Raw genomic sequence first — 16,715 nt, forward strand, 5'->3', positions numbered from 1 at the left:
TCCCCTCAGTGTTTCTAATATAAACCATGCCGCTGTATAAAGGCATACTTTATTTACCAAGAGGACTTTTAAGACCTTACATCTGAATCACATCATAACAGTTACGTGTTGTTTTCCATTACGCACTTCTTGTTTTTCAGCGTAAAGCTAAATGACTAAACTTTTTTGGGGATGTTTTTAATGCCGTCACTAAAGTTCACGTTCACTGTGAGTAACAGCACGTAAATAAAAATCCCATTAAGCACGTCCTTTTTAATGTGGCTGTGGAAATAACAATGCTGGATGATTCAAACAAATTCAAGTGTTTTTTTTTTTTTGAGGAAGCGCGTCTGCAATCATAAACATCTGAACTCTGGATTCAAACGATTAGACGGTGAGTCGAGCTTCTCTGTAAATGAAACCATCGAGCACATTTTTCATACGAGGATATGATCGGGGGGGGGGGGGGGATGTAAATTCACATGAGCGAAAAACAGGCGAAGGTTGTGTTCTTATCAGCAGCAGCCCCCTTCAATAACATGCGTGCATCCGCTCTCTGCTTTGCATTCTTCGCATCAAATCAAATTCCTCTTACGCTCTGCACTTGTCCCTTTATCTCCAGAATGTGCTCTTAGAGCAGCACAAACATGTCACAATGAGGACACTGTGCGGAGTTTTCACACAGAGTGAAACCAGCTTCTTGGTCAAATCATTTGCATTTCGGAACCCCCCCCCCACCCCATAGCTGAGGCTCGGCCTTATCAAGAGTCTGTCTTATCTCTTTGTTTGTTTTTCACCAATGTCGGCTTTTCCTGGAAAACAGGCCACTACGCATGTGTGAGCTTAGATCATGCTTTGGCGGCATAAGCTCAGATCAAGGCGGTTTCAAATTGAGTGATGCTTGATAAGTGGGCAGTCGAGAGCGCCCTCACACTGAGCTCTGGCAGAACCAGACACCGCTGACGGGAAGCCAGGTCTGCCGTCGGGTCATCTCGGAGCGACAAGACGACTGCACGGGTTCTCAAAACCCTCTGTAACCCTCCCTGGAAGCAAATCCTTGGCCAAGTGCAACAGCGACTGACAGGCCCAGTGCTAAGAAGGAGGTCAAGACTAGCTGAAGCTGTAACAGGTCTAAATAGGCAAGCCACTGTTGTTTGAGCAGCTTAGCGATGGTGGAGCAGCACCAAAGCTAAAATCTAATAGTTGCGTTTAGGCCAACAGAGTATTAATTGTTGCTAAAAGGAACATGTAGAATTAATCTAATGCTAAAATACCAGTTTTCTAAGACAGGGCTGCACATTAGGCTCGTGGATTTGCAGAGTTTTGACAGGATAAAACGCAGGCTTTGTATTATTTTCATGGTACATTTTGTGTTGTTTTGTAACAGTGGTTTTCTGGCCCATAGCCACTCACAGTACAATAACTGCCTGCTTGCAAGTCTAATGTCATGGAGACAACAAGGGAATGAAAAGAAACATGCCTAGACAATGCGTTGCACAAGTACACATCCCAACAGATGTGATGGAGGAAAAAAAAAAAGCGGAAATGGGGCCTACTGGGTTCATACTGCGGGGACTTTCTGTAACACTGATCTGACTGGCTTTAACAAGTACGACGGAGCTCGGAGAGGAATGTTGCTTTCTCATTTAGGGGCAAAATACCCCCAGAGTTAAGGGGTATCAATATCACAAGGGAGATATATTCCTCTTTTTGTCTGCATTTGCTGCAGTGAGGTGATGGTGAGTGTGCTGGTCTGTGGGCCAGCTGGGACACATCTCAGTTCACCCGTGCACGTGCACGTGCACACACACACACACACACACACACACACACACACACACACACACACACACACACACACAGACAGAAACTTACGCACACACACTGGAGCTTGCTTTACGCTGCTCACTATCTTTCAACAACAAGCTGAGCAGGGACCAGACGGAAAGAGGTCCTATTTGTGCAGGAAGATAAATACACTTCTGCACCCAGTCCTGTCCCCTCCAGATTAGAGCAACACAATAATGAGCAGGAGCGCCGGTGGAAGGTCAGAAGAAAGCGAGGTTAAAGGATAGAGTAAGAGCAGACTACCAAAACACACACAACCCCCTGCATACAAACGTGAAGGCAGTTAGAGGAACCAGACTGACACGCATGCTTTCAGCTCTAATTATTAGACCGTAACAAATGTGCAACATTTGTCTCTTTTAGAGTATGATGTGATATGATGTGGTATTTGTGATCTTCAAATTTATTTTATGAATATTAGAAACTCGTTTGTTCCCGAATCATTCGAAAGTCCACGACTTACAACCTGATGGGCCAAACTTTTTAGGAACACAAACACTGAGAAACTGGTCAACCTATAGTGTGTTATAGAGGTGTGTTGAAATGTATCTAAACATCCACACACATATTGTAAATATTCAGGAATGCATATGCGGAGTTGTTTACAGGTTATTCTCCATTGAGTCAGTGGAGTCAGCTCCTCCTCTCAGTTACGTGCAGGATGGTAACACTCAAACATGGCCAACAGAATTAGGCAATGATTCGGATTCTGCTGAAACAAACCTGAAGCCTGAAATAAGCAGGAGAGCCCTTCACTGTTGAGGGAAACATCATTTTTCTCCTGGTCCACTTCCAAACACTGCTAACAAGCCATTCCATTCTGTGTAAAGTCTTTTCATGTTAAGACACACATCAATCCACACCTACAACATACCTGAGGAAACAAACCTTCTCTCAGGATATGTACTGTGTGTGTGGGGCGAACATGGCCGGACACGTCCCTTAAACACACCGGGAGGCGCCCAGCGGGAGTGCCGGCAGCCCCTCTTTTCAACACGTCGGCACGCTGCACACAAACACAGTTGCCCTTCCCATGGTCCTTTTGTTCCTGTCGTTTCGTTGAAGTTCCTGTCATGGACACTGTCAGCTTTCCCTGGACATTCACAACCCACCTACATGTACTGCACTTCATTTCATGTCTAATACCCTGTCAGGTCTGCATGGCACTACTCATGCTTTAATAACTGCTCACATGCAGACAAGCTGCCGGCGCTAGCCATCCCACGTCAGACGCAGAAAAACATGCATACGCTTGCCGACACTGAATTATAGCAAATGTACTGAAATTCAGACAATTACCCAAAGAAAAACACACCCAAACACTGGCAAGCATCTGCACAGACCTGGGAACAAATTTGCTGAAATTGCTTACATTCCATATGAAACTCTCTGCAGCTAAACTTGAAGCAGACAAACACATGAAACTATTTTAAGTTCATGTGTGTTTTTAAAAAGGTTGCAGGTACCAGTTTAGGTGTATGTGGGTAAACACGCTTTTTGTAACCTAAGTAGCATGCACGTCTCAGTCAGTTTCCTGTGTTGGAACAACAAACTTTATTACCATAACATGACCTAAAAAAACAAACCAAAAGCCAGTTGTCTGTGCCATCGGCCCGTGGCGTAACGCAGCACGCTGACATCGACAGTAAAAACCCAGGAGAGGAGAAGATTCTGGTGCATGATGGGAGTGAAGCCGCGGCCTGTAAGTAAATAAATGCCAAGGAGTGAGTCTGCAGTGAAAGGTTATCTCCAGCACTGTCCTTCAGTGTCACACTGCTTCCTGTGAATCCACCTGACAAATCATCGAGGAGACGCCGCAGCGAAGGAGCCACCAGAGCAACTAATGAATAACAACGAGCTGATTTTGTGCACAAACTAATCAATTCCCCGAGTTGCAGACTGAAAAACGCAGTTACAAGTCAATCTGGTTGCAGATGTAGACATGCAGTAGACCCTTCACTACCACTGAATACCACCTGCCCCTGTCTCTTTAGAAACCTAGTTATAATAGAGTGATAATTAGCTGTTCTATTTCCGGCTTGCCACTTTGGCACCTTTAGTTGGCCCTTTATAATTAATAAGATATTTTCCTTCCGCCTTCCAGCTAAAACACAACACTTTGTTTTCCAGAAGCTCATAAATTAATGAATTCTCAAGCATTGCATTGCTTTTGGTGTTCAGCGGTTAAAACCAGGTTATTGTGTTTAACCGGAAATTATAACAAATTGCAGTCATTGCTCAGCTTTTAACCCGAGTCCTCCATTGACGCCGCAAGAAAACAATGCACCTATTTACTGCAATTTTAGGTGACACTGCACCATAAATAAAAGCGAAGCTTGATTGACGATGACACTGAAGACCTTAAGCTGTTTACACAAACCTTTGATACCCTGCGATTGAGGATCTCGCTTGTCATCTATAAACCAGTTTATGGAATATTATGGAATGTGTTTTCTGCGCTGCTACGCCCACAGCTACAAAGATCTGCAAGTGAAAGAACACGGAAATTTGTGCCCGGAAGCCTCATCCTCCCTCTTTGGACTGAGCAATAGCAGGTTTCTCCTACAACATGCCAAAACAATGTTGATCTCAGCCGTAATTTGGGAGATCTCAACACTCCTGACAACAAGCCTGGTGTTACAGACAATTACACTGTTAAAGAAACAACAAAGTATCCATCAGCTCTGAATGCAACCCTGCAGGATTTTGCAGAGGCAACAAGCTCAACCAAAGCTAGAAAATGATTTTTGCATGACAGAGTTACCAGTTTAACATTGGAGGGGGGCAATCAGCTTTATGGTGCTGTTTAAAAATGAGCTTAGCTCGTTTTTTCAGAGTTATGCCTTTTACATGCATTGATCCGGAGCGGGATTACACGACTAAACAGGGTTAATAATGGAGCTGTCGATAGATGTTAACAAAGCCAAGTGAACTCGAAATGAGGTTAACAGCCCTGAAACAAATTATTGGCAGCCCTTTGCTCCTAAGTATTAGTCAATGTGATGGCCCCATACACTTTATGTAGGACAAATATAGAGCACAAAAGTACAATATATAAGACATTCAGACTCCATGCCAAAACACACCGACAATAATGTTTTATTTACGTTGCTAAATGATTGATTTGTTTCCAGGCGCGTCTTGTATTCTGTTTGCAAAATGACAAATGGACAAAAGACAGCCCCAGCAGCGACCTCTTTCTGTCCACCTGCAGCTTTTTAAACGGCATAAAGTGAAGTGTAACACTTAGGTTTGGTATTTGCATGCGTAGTAGTCCTTTTATTCTTGTTTAACGCTGGTACTATTTGTGACTTTAAAGGGTTAATTTTGTCAACAACCTTTCATGCTGTACAGAAAGAAAAAAAAAAAAAAACCTTTTAAATATTTAATCACATGCACTGGCTGCAGCCTGTGAAGGAAGAGTATTGCAGCCCAAGATAGCTGCAAATTACTGAATGATTCAAAAGGCAGGGTAAACTTAAACTGCCTTCACACAGCACCGAGCGGAAAGAGAGGGCCGATATAAACGCATTAGAAAGCGGAATCAGAAAGGGGGAATTAAAAGGCTATGTAATGAAGATTCTAGATTGTGTTTGTCATTTTCCTTACATATGTGCATATATGAGAAAGACAAGACGCTGTTCTATGAGCTCTCAGCAGAGTGAGTGAGAGAGAGAGAGAGAGAAAAAAAAGCTCCCGTGAAGAAGATATTCAGTCTTTTTAATTTTCAATTTCAGTCTGCAGAGATTTTTTTAAGTTCACATGCGTTCGGTTAGATGCTCACTGTTATTTAAATGGCAAAAACTGTTGAGGCCACCGTGTTTTAGTGGGTATAAATCTTATCTATTGTTGAATTCAGAGACTGGTGATCTTCATTTCTGTGAATAAGAAACGTTGGAGACAGCTGTCTGTGTTTTTCATCCTCACAACTGCTCAGAGTTATTACTTGGCATCTTTTTGACCTCCGTCCAACACTGTACATGATTGCTTCTCCCTGAGGGACACCATTACAGTTAGTTTAGTCAGAGGAACACATCCGCTTACAGCTGACAGCAGCATTAACAACGCTAGAAAGATGGCCTCCTCTCATGAAACAAAGTAGAATCCAAATGGCAGTGACTTTCACAGTTGTTATCGTGTACATAACTCCAGGACTGACTCTGACTATGGCCTTTTCACTGTTTTCTTGACACAGCTCCAGCTGCAGGGGCAGGCAGTCCAACAACTGCTGTGACATTCCCAGCGGACTCATCCCTTTCAACTTTTTTGGTGTTCCTCCTGCTCCCTGATCCTGATCATATACTGCCTCATTGTGGTGAAGGCAACATTGTTCACTGGATGGAAAAAGTCAGAGGCCTGCTTGTTGCAAAATCAGAACAGAGGGTGTCATCTACTCAGAGAAGTTAAAATGAAAATAATAATAAAGTAAAACACTGTTTTCCACTGCCATTAAAGTAAGTGGCACATAGACAGTAAATCCTAATTCTTGATTTTTTTTACTTTAAAGTGAAGTGTCTGTTATAACTGAATGAACATACTGCTACGGTATGCAGTGTAATGGTAATATGCTAATGCTAACGGACACAGTGAAGTTGAACTAAATACATTTTTAAAAAATTACACACATCTTTGATGATATTTGAAGTGTTATGACATCTGTGACATTAAAGCTGTAATCATGTGCAAAAATCCATCTGCTAATGAAGCTGACAACAACCATTATTTTCACAATAAAAGAGAGTCGTAACATGGACATGTAATTGTTTTAAGATATTAAATAACATGTTAAAATAACGTGTGATAGACTCTTGATTCCCCGACCTTACGCTCATGATAAACCTTGGATTCATTACTTAAGGCTCATTGTTCTGTCAACAGTTACGAAGGAAACCAAAAGAGTTTGATGTTTTTCAGTCTGATTTTTATTTTTATTTTTTTCAGTCTGATGTCATTGTTATCACATAATTATGGTTTGGATAATGATGAAGTCATCACCTCAGCTCGCACATTGCTCAGCGCTGCTTTGTGTTGCCAACAACGCCTTAAAAAACCCACTTTTTTGGGGGGTAAAATAATAAGAGATATCATTTCAATATATACATCAATAATTAATGAACTACGTGTAAGTATTTACCGATGGAAAACAGACTCGCATGCAGACACTATTCTTCTTTAGTGACTCTAACTTTATCGCCTCCTACTGGCCGTTAAAGTTTGTTTGATTGAAATGAATTAATAATTTGCCCTCTCATGCTGACGGAGATATTTTGTTATAAAGTCATGTGGACCCTTTTTTTTTTTTTCACTGTGAGGGGGGAAATGTATTCTCTGAAAATATTACAATTCTGTTCTAAATAGTGTTGCTGTTTTCGACAAGCAGCTTTCATCACATGTATGATTTAAAATCAGAGATTAATGGAGATTATTGGTTGGGACATTATGTATGACTAAAAACTGTTAAACTAATCTGCATTCACACCAGCAGCAGCTGACCCAATCCTCCTTCTCTGTCAGATGGTTGTTATCAGATAGCTGCTTACAAGCTGCAGAGCTGCAGCAGTACTGTAGGTGATACAGTACCGATTTAGAAATGACGTATATGAAATACATCCGTCTCTATAATCACTAACCTGCAGATAAAGCAACAAAATATCCTCCATGTAATGATGCTAAATACGCAGAGAATCACCCTCGTCTTTGCTAGAATCACTGTCCCTAAAAACACTCTTAGAACTGATCAAAACAACACTGTGAACCAGAGGCAGACTAAAAACACATTTTTTTACACTAAATCTCTGCCAAGATTTGAGTTGTGCAGATCTCCTCCAAGACGATCTGACCACAAAAACCAACATGCAAAAAAATCTGTTCTTTTCTTCACCAACTCTGCTGCTTACTTCTTAGTATTTGTCTATTTCCTCTCTGGTGTCACAATCCAACAAATAGTGTAAATTCATTCAAAATACTGCTGAAACAGTTGGTGCTTATGTAGTGCATTTGATACATTTGATATCAAATTGTAAACCCAAAAGTGCTAGAGCAGGTTTGTTTCATAGTTTGTTTGCAGCTGAATTTAAAAGCCCCAGCTTCTCCATGAGCCCGGCAGTAATTCTGTATTACAGCATGGAAATGCATAATCATTCAAAGGATTGCTTTGGTGTGTGTGAAATCAAAGGGCATGTTGAACACACTCTCAAAACTGTGGAAAATATCTGTCACAGTAGAGCGGGTTAAGCACTCATGTAGAACTAAACTCATGTTTAAGAACTCATAATGGCTGCTAGTCTTTTAGGTCTGTGTTGCAGCACATGACAGCAGGCGAGGGAATGACAGCGTCTTAGTTCTATGACATGCACAGATTATACAAAGTGAGGCCTTTATCATCATAGGTGGATATTTTTTTGTGGTCATTTAAATTTGTTCCGTAAAATCCAAGATTATTGGATTACTGAAGTCTGTCAAAATGCATCTCTGTTTTCACTTTCACGTTTTTTAAGTCTTCAAGGGGTGTAATCCTTCAAATCTCAAGGCACAGAGCTTCTCTTCCTGGAATTACTTTATCCCAAAATGAACTTTGGAGTAATATACCTGATCATGCCAACAGGAAAAAGAAAGGAAACCAGTCTAGTACTAATCATATTTCAGTATTTTTACACCCAATGAGACATTGGAAACTACTAATTTTCTTATTTTTCTGATAGTCATTATTTTTTGAGAAATTGTCACAAGGAATTTTTGACACGTGATCTCTTTGGTGACCTTATCAGATCCTGGATATATTTGCCAAGGGTCTGCTAGTGTAAGGTACGAAACAAGCTCCTTAGACGTCTCTCATGCCAAATGTTTTGTGAAACAAATTACCTTTATAACGACACCATTCCATTCAGGTGATCATTTTCCCCTGACACTTGCAGTGAAATGGACCGTCAAAGAAACTGATGTTATTTGATACAGCTGTGCTTGTCTTTACTAAATGTTCATATTTGAAAAATATGTCTGGCTCTGATTTAGGCAAAAGTCCGCAAGACTTAAAAAGATATGCGGCTTATTCAAAAATGATGCAAAAAGAAGATTTTCATGAGGAGAAAAGCATCCTGATGTGACGCAAAAACCTCCCAACTAAACAAACCCATCCAGTAACATATCCAATCTTCACAGGCGCTATAGGCCTGTAGGGGGCAGCAAACTGGATTTTGGTCAAATGTATCGATTGGATAAAATAACCTTCAAAAGATATTTAAGTCTCGGGGGGAGGGGTGGGTGGATTACAAAAGCCAAGGGTCTCGGTCCTATCTCCCGACCTTGCCCTCAACCCCCACTCATCTCTCTGTAGATGAGCTGATGCCCCGTATCCTACTCCTCTCTCTCTTATAGCAGGCGCAGGGACTCTGTTAACCTCTTGTCTGCTGAGTACACCCATGTCCAGGGACGGACAACTCTGAAGTGTTTGTCAGCTTTTTTTTTAGATCTTTTTCTGCATGACAGTTACCATTAAAAAAAAAAAAAAAAAAACTGAAACTGTTTATCATTAAGTCACATTGTCTTCATCCCATGCTGCCTTTTATTCTAAAATGTATATTGCCTTGAAACTGAGGATGGCCTTTGCCAAAGCTTTTTACGACTACTGTTGAATGAAGGCAAACTATGATGAAAAATAATTCAGGTCTTACTTAGTCTCATTTTCACAGACTTTCTTTGCCATAGATGCCTTGTGTTTCACCACATTCAGATAGCAAGGATTTTCCATTAGCATGCAACAAATCTCAGCAGATTTTTTTGTTGTACACTATGATGTTTCAGGCATACTTTCACATACATAAGTTAACCACTTACATGTAGTTGTTTTTAAGCTAATATAAAAGAACTACATGAGCTGGCCATGGTCTTCTTGCTCGAGTGTTTAGAAATGTGTTTATGTCAGACGGGGCCTGGATAACAGGTTAGTATGTTATGACATGTGAAAGACGGATTAAGCTCTACACAAGACAGATCCTCTTAACAATAACCAGCAGGTCTGCACCCTGATTATCGCACAGCTGTATTATCTGCACAACCTTAGCAGATGCAGCACTCACAGCTCAGCATAATGGGACGGTATGCTATCTGAACATTATGGGTTAGGGTTAGGGTTATAAAATGTCCATGCAGTCATGTATGAAACATTTGAACATGCATTAAATACGTTGCATCCATAATATCTCAATGGCCAAAAAGCCGGCATGAAACATTTTTGTACAAGGTTTAAGTCCACTTAGTATCCAGAAAATGTCTGAGTTTTTGTGATGAGTGCGTATAAAGCCTGGACTGATGCAACTTGAAAGGAGTGCAGTGTTAAGCGCTTCTGAGTAAATGCTGAGAAGACTAAAGTTGACGGTGAAAAGGAGTTAAAATTCCTCTCTCGTGCATTAGTCATCTTACCTCAACAGACACGCTTCACAGTGTTCCATATAGATGTATTGAATCAACTGACACTGCTGTGAACTAGACCAAAGACTGGCCTACACAATACTACTCCAAAACAAATGCAGCTTCACAACACTTCTACAAAACAAATGCAGCTGACTGTTGGGATGTTTTTTTAAAGTTTCTGACTCTAAACGGAAGATGGGATGCTTTTAGAGAGGATTGATGTATAAATCTCCCTTATTAGATATTCAAAGGGAGGGGAAAAGCCTCCAAGAACCCCCCTTTTGCTCTCTGCTTTGCAACAGCTGTGCTCTACAAACAGGTATCAACCATGACCTGAATCCTTAAATCTCGGTTTTACCATTACAATGAGTCCATCACTGCAGAAATGTGACCCTTCTTGATAGATCCTGAACGCTCACTCTGTCATAATGATAGCTCGCACAATGATGTCTTTAGAAATGTGGAGTACAGATCTGAATGATTGTCAGAGAGTGCCTAATGGGAGAGGAAAATGACGGTCCAATTACTATAAGTGGCCATGCCCTTTTTCAGGGATCTTATAAATATACATCAAGCTGTCTTTGTCAGAGTGGAGAGGCCGAGCGGAGATCCAGCAAGGCATCAAGTCACCATAAATGCTCCAGTGAACATAGAAAAAACAAACACACACAAGTGGGAGGAAATAGGGAAAATGTACCAGTGTTTTTCACTTATGGACAGATTTACTCTGTTTTAGTCAAGATGAGTTTCATACAGTATGTCCGTTATACCACAGGTCTTGGAATAGACAAGTTCATGTTGATATATTATATATTGTTACTAGTCGTACGCCTTATGCAAGCGCTGGTGTAATCATGAATGCATTTCTTTTTAATTCTGCTCCTTAATCCTATAAAAACCTATTGAACAGTCTGACCAACATGCCAGTGTGTAATGAATGTAACTACACATCCCTCTTTACAGAATGCACATAGTTATGGAGCGAAACATTTAATGTTGCTGTAAAAAAAAGAAAAGAAGAAAACTCAGGATATTGAGAAATAAAGGGTTAGTGTCCTTTACTTCAGACGCTTTATGCTCTCTGTGCCACACCTATCGTTCTGTGAAATGTACTCAACCATCCACTGAACACAGAATACATAAAAAAGGAAGAAAATAAAGATGTGCTGTCGACCGTACAAACAAATCTATATCCTTCCAACCTGTAGCGCTATGAGATTCATACAGACAAAGTATCGGGTTAAGAGCAGAAAACAGCCAGCAACAACTGCCGTCATTCATGTTCTTTGTCGAGCTCTTCTAATAGCGCTCCCCAATTCACAGAAAGATGCAGCGCTCACTGCTCGGGGGCAAAATCCTGCCTGTCTACCACCTCAATGCAGCAGCTGTGCCCTGCATACAGTGACAGGTTAGTGATAGAGTGCGCATTCACAACAACATTGTTCCATTAATTCATTTCAGAGGAATAAATGGGGCTTAATGAGCGATAATTAAATGCTCTACAGAGTGAGAATCATTTGCACGCCTGTCAATAACAAGTATGAAGGCGGTTTAAGGGCGATGTGTTACTTCCAGGCTCAGATGACCTTTTTTGTGTACAAGTGCTGCGCCAATTTGTACTGTATTTTAACTGACAGTTACTCCCCGGTCTGCATGCGCCCACACTCATGCACAAACTAAATGCAGTTAAAAAAAAAAATAATTAAAACACAGGGCCTTGAGCACTACATTTTTTGTCATACCTTCGGACTTTTAATGAAGACAGAGACATGGAATGAAAACACTACCGCAAGCCAATAACAAGTCAAAAAAAAGCAAGTCTTAAGTTACACTTCCAAGTAGAGCAATGCGAGACCCTATTCCAATTGCAAACACTTTTGCTCTCATTCAGTCAGATGTAATTTACTTTGCTGCCGTTGAATGTTATAGCCTCCGTCTCTTAAACTGCAGATACGTTCTGCAAACAAGCTGAAAAAGGAGTCAAAAGGGGTCTTATTCTGTGAAAAGATATACATGTCAAAAAAAAAAAACCCTCTTCAAAGTGGTGGCGTTTTATCATCGATGACATTACACAAAAAGCACAGGACTGCATGGAAATACGTTATTCTACTCCAAGTGCAAGAAATTAACAGCAGTCAGTACAGTTCACTTCTTGCATTTGCAGTCGAATAATGTCTGATACAAAGCCACGAGGCCAGCTAAATAACTTCACATGAGAGGAACAGTGTCTCTTGGTGTTTTCTTTCTACTTTGGCAGGAACCCAGAGCTCCCAGCTGAATGAGTCCTGAGGAATAGAAGCAGGCAGTTAGCTCTGTAGGTAACCTGTTTATCATGCAGTGCTTAGGAACAGAAAGACAACTGCATTGCTTTTGAGGGCTGTACAGTGTGCACATTCAGTCCCCTGGTTCACACACTTGGGACCGCGGGAGACTCTGCACAAGAGGAATCGAAGGCAGGTTTGGGATGCGAGCTACAAGAACTTGGAATCAGTGTTCAGACCGTCCTGCTTAAAAAAAGAAAGTTTGATTCAAATGTCCAAACGAAGTAACGATTGCTGCCTGGAATATGTTATGTTTATGTGTTATGTTTCTATGTTTTAGTTAGAGGATTAAATCAGATTTGCAGAGTGCAGATCCACTAAGAGGGAGGCTGGCAAAGACGGTGGGAGGGCAAATGGCTGGACAGCCACTATCGTCTCACATTAAAAGTTTTTTGGATCTTCCGTCTTAATGAATGACAGAGCTCAAAGGGAGAGGAGGATGTCAAGAAACTGACCGTTCGTGCGTCTGTGAAATGTTGAAAATTTCCATGATCTGAGAGGAGTCAGAGTCACAAAAGAAACAGTGAAGGGATTAAATACTCTGAGTAAGAAGCTTCGATTACAACGACCCGCACGAGTAACATCGTTATGTTGTTCCGTACTTTGAACTACATGAAAGAGATCAGCGGAGGCCCGATGAGCGGGTGTGGCAAATCTCTCAGGTAATACAGTGAGGGCGACTGTGCCAGTTTGATCGCGTCACTGACCAGATTTGCTAAGTGGTGGAGGAATCGGGGGGGGGGGGGGGGTTGTTCGAGGTACTCAAGAGGTAATAAGGTCCATTTTGTGTCACCTCTCTAATGGGATGATGAGTTTAAAAGCCAGGAGTGAGAGTGGCAAAATCAAGAGCAGAGGGGAGCATTTGTGTCCCATGAGTAGAAGCTAAGAGGATTTAAGCAGGCAGCCAGCAGTACAGGGCACACTTCATGTTCTGGGCCACAACAAAAGATTGGAAGCAGAAATGCATGCAGCATGTGATGGTTGCGAAAGAGGTTCTTTTACCACATGTGTTGCATTTTGTGAATTTGCCTCAAAACATACAGAGAATGAAAATAAGAGGAGCCCAAGTTTGAAGTTGTGTTGCAGGCTGACCAGCTTGGGACATTAGTTGTAGAAAAAGATCCATTACCAGACACTGACACTGCTGTATAATTAAACGAGAAGAGACTCATTTTACCCTGGTGAAGACAAGGAAGACAGTTTTGGGGAAATTTGAGCTTTTGACAAGTTGCGCTTGCAGATCAAGTGACAGGCAGGAAACCTTCCGAGAATGCTGTCACTAAAACAACGTGTCATTTCTTTATCAAAAAGGTGTATCTGCACACGCAGCTGCACACACGCAAGTTAAGGGTTGTGTTTGACTGCAACCTAGTGCACGAAAATCGATCCAACTCTATACTGTATTATTCTTAATATTGAAATTGTATCTTTAGAAAAAGGCAGAGGAGGAATATGTCTATGTATGATTTCCATAAACTATGACTAAAATGAATAAATAATGCAACATGACTGAAACCAATCCACATGTGGTACAAAAAGGATCGAACTCTGTAACTAGTTGAGCATGAACGTAATAAAACAGAGAAAACCCTGACAGTGCTGACAGTTTTATACTTTGCACTACAGCTCTCACTGCTGGCCCACTTCATGCACTAACGATTCATTTGTGCAGGACTAGTAATACAATAGGCTGAGCCACAATGTGAGGTATTAAAGCATTAAAGCAGGACGTGAGCCTAAGTAGAGCCTAGGAGCCAATTTGCTTAGGGCAGCGTGATTTCCCCCCCCCCCCCCACGTGATCCCGGTGATACAGGCCGCTGTCCCTGGTCCTGAAACTGAACTGGGTCCATGGAATGCATGGGATCGATTTCCTATAAGAAGCAGCGTCACATTAGGGGAAATCAAACATTTGTTTATGAAGCCCAGTGAGTGAGAGATGCATGCAAATGTGTGCCTATACGCTTTCTGCGGGTTTGTAGGATGCAGATAGTGGGATTCACACGAACTGCAATTCCTCATATGCAACAGTGCGAGGCGCATGTCTGATGCAGTTGAGGGGAAAGAGAACGGGAGAGAGAAAGAGAGTTTGATTGATCATGTGGGCTATGGGAGCCTGCGAGAGTTGTCGAAAATTGCTGCATAGACGCCCCTCAGGCACCTATCTGGTTACCCAGTGACTCCAACCACTGCTGTGGCCAGAATCACCACAAAACACCAGAGTACCTGTTACCGAAACGCCCTCAGCCAGCCGAGCTGCTAACACATCGTTCATTCTTCCGGGTTGCACTTCACCGGTAATCCACAATACATATACTTACCGCAGTCTTCACACAAGATCTTCCCAACATCTTTTTTGAGGTTCTTTCCACTCGTGTCCAGAGGCGCGAACGATGCCTTGAAAACCAAAGGCTCATCAGTGGGGTCCATGAAAAAAATGTACTTGTGGTTCTTCTTCACTTTGGTGCACGGAGCCTCAGTTCCAAATTCTCCCACGGTGACGAGCTGTTCTCGCTCCAGACCCCCGCTGTTTTGGGGCCAAACATCCAGCACTTTGACATTCACACGGTACGGCTCCGCGGAGACGTTCACAGGCGTAGACTGCACCTTGCCCTCGATCACCACAGCGGATTTGAAAACCTGGTCCTGCAGGGAATTCAAATTCGGGGAGTAGCAGGCGAATGAGACCCCGATGACCAGCATGGATAAATGTACTGAATCAAGCCTCATGCCGCCTGCTTTGGCTCGGTGGTCGCTGGTCGCGTTGCGGCAGGGCTCTCTCGGCTGCGGGGCGATGGCGATGGAGCTTGGTTGAATGTAGAGACAGTGAGTAGGCTCCTGTAGCACGGCAGCGCGGCAGACCTTGCATAAGTGTCCATGCCATCGGGATCCGCTGCTTTTTCGAGTGTTTTCCAACGGGTAAACAGCTGGGTGTCAAATCCAGTCACTGCTTTCCGCTAAAAAAAAATAAGGCATTGGAGACAGGCTAAGCAAGGAATTGGCGGATTCTCCCCTCCAGAAGATGCCCCCCCTATGCTGCCATAGTGTAGCCTTAACTGCAAGACGACGCCACTCTTATCTTTGCCCAAAAATTGCAGTGGTGGGGTACCGCTATGATGCTTTTTCTGTATCATCTGCAGCGGAGGGAAAGACGCAAAAAAAATGCTGCAGTGAAGCACAAGTTTGGTCGTCCGCTCTCAAAAACATAAGCCACGTTTCATTCCCCCCAAAATAAAGCAGAATTCGTGGTCAGCAGCTATAACGCTATTACGGCGCCTTCCTCCACGGCTCTCTCTCCGCCTCCCCCACTAGCCACAGACGGAGAGGGAAGAATGCCGATTGCCAGGGGGGCTCCGTCAACAACAACAAAAAAATCGCAGGAAAAGAGCACTAAAATACAGGCAACCGATGGACCAAAGGGTCGATCTCCTCGCTGCCAAAAACCCCAGTTACTGTACGTCAATCACTCCATGTTTTAGCAGCCGTGATCTCACGTTCAAATGAAACAACCCAGATCCTAAATCCATGACTGTCCCCTCCTTAGAAACGCATCTTACTGTAGCCAAGGCATCACTCCAACGAATGAAATCTGTTCACATTCAAAAATGCAGCCGCATATACACCGGTAGGCCTCGAACAATCATATGGCCGCGATGACTAAGGCTGCGAAAGCATCTCAGATTCTTCAACAGACTGTTTTGAATGAGTTTTGCGTCTCATCCCATTAAGTCATGCCCTGCATTCAGGTCACATTCACTGCTCTGCCTATGAAAAAAAAAAACTGATGTTGAAGCACCGCATTAAATCCATACAGATGAATCAGCTGCAATATTCGGCTCCTAAGCAGAGAAAGAGGTGTTTTTCAGTAACATACAAGAAGAAACAATGAGTGAAAAATATCATTCCATGTTGTGACAGTAAGAATTTCATGTTTAGACGTTTTTTAAAGAGCTTTATCAGCAAATAAGTTACAATTGGGAAACATAATTCTCAGTAAAAAATCTAAATGGTGGGTTATCAATGGCATGTTTTTAGAAAGTTATATTTGCAATGGTTTGGTTTGGGTTCGCCTAAATAGAATGCGGATGCAGGATGTTGTATTCACAAAGAGCGACACCTGCTGACCACAGTGTGTCTATGAACATTTTGACATACATTTG

General features: G+C 42.2%; 1 protein-coding gene across 1 annotated transcript in view; it reads right to left on the reverse strand.

The window, feature by feature from the left end:
* The window catches only part of nrg2a (neuregulin 2a), a 77,005-nt gene extending 60,774 nt beyond the window's left edge, over nt 1-16,231 (reverse strand). The window contains exon 1 of the mRNA XM_079355424.1: nt 14,877-16,231. Within this exon, the coding sequence (XP_079211550.1) occupies nt 14,877-15,285 (409 nt within the window). The 5' untranslated portion in view covers nt 15,286-16,231. The remainder of the gene's footprint in view (nt 1-14,876) is intronic.
* Nucleotides 16,232-16,715: the final 484 nt, after the last annotated feature.

This window comes from Symphodus melops, assembly GCF_947650265.1.
Source record: "Symphodus melops genome assembly, chromosome: 11".
Classification (NCBI taxonomy): Eukaryota; Metazoa; Chordata; class Actinopteri; order Labriformes; family Labridae; genus Symphodus; species Symphodus melops.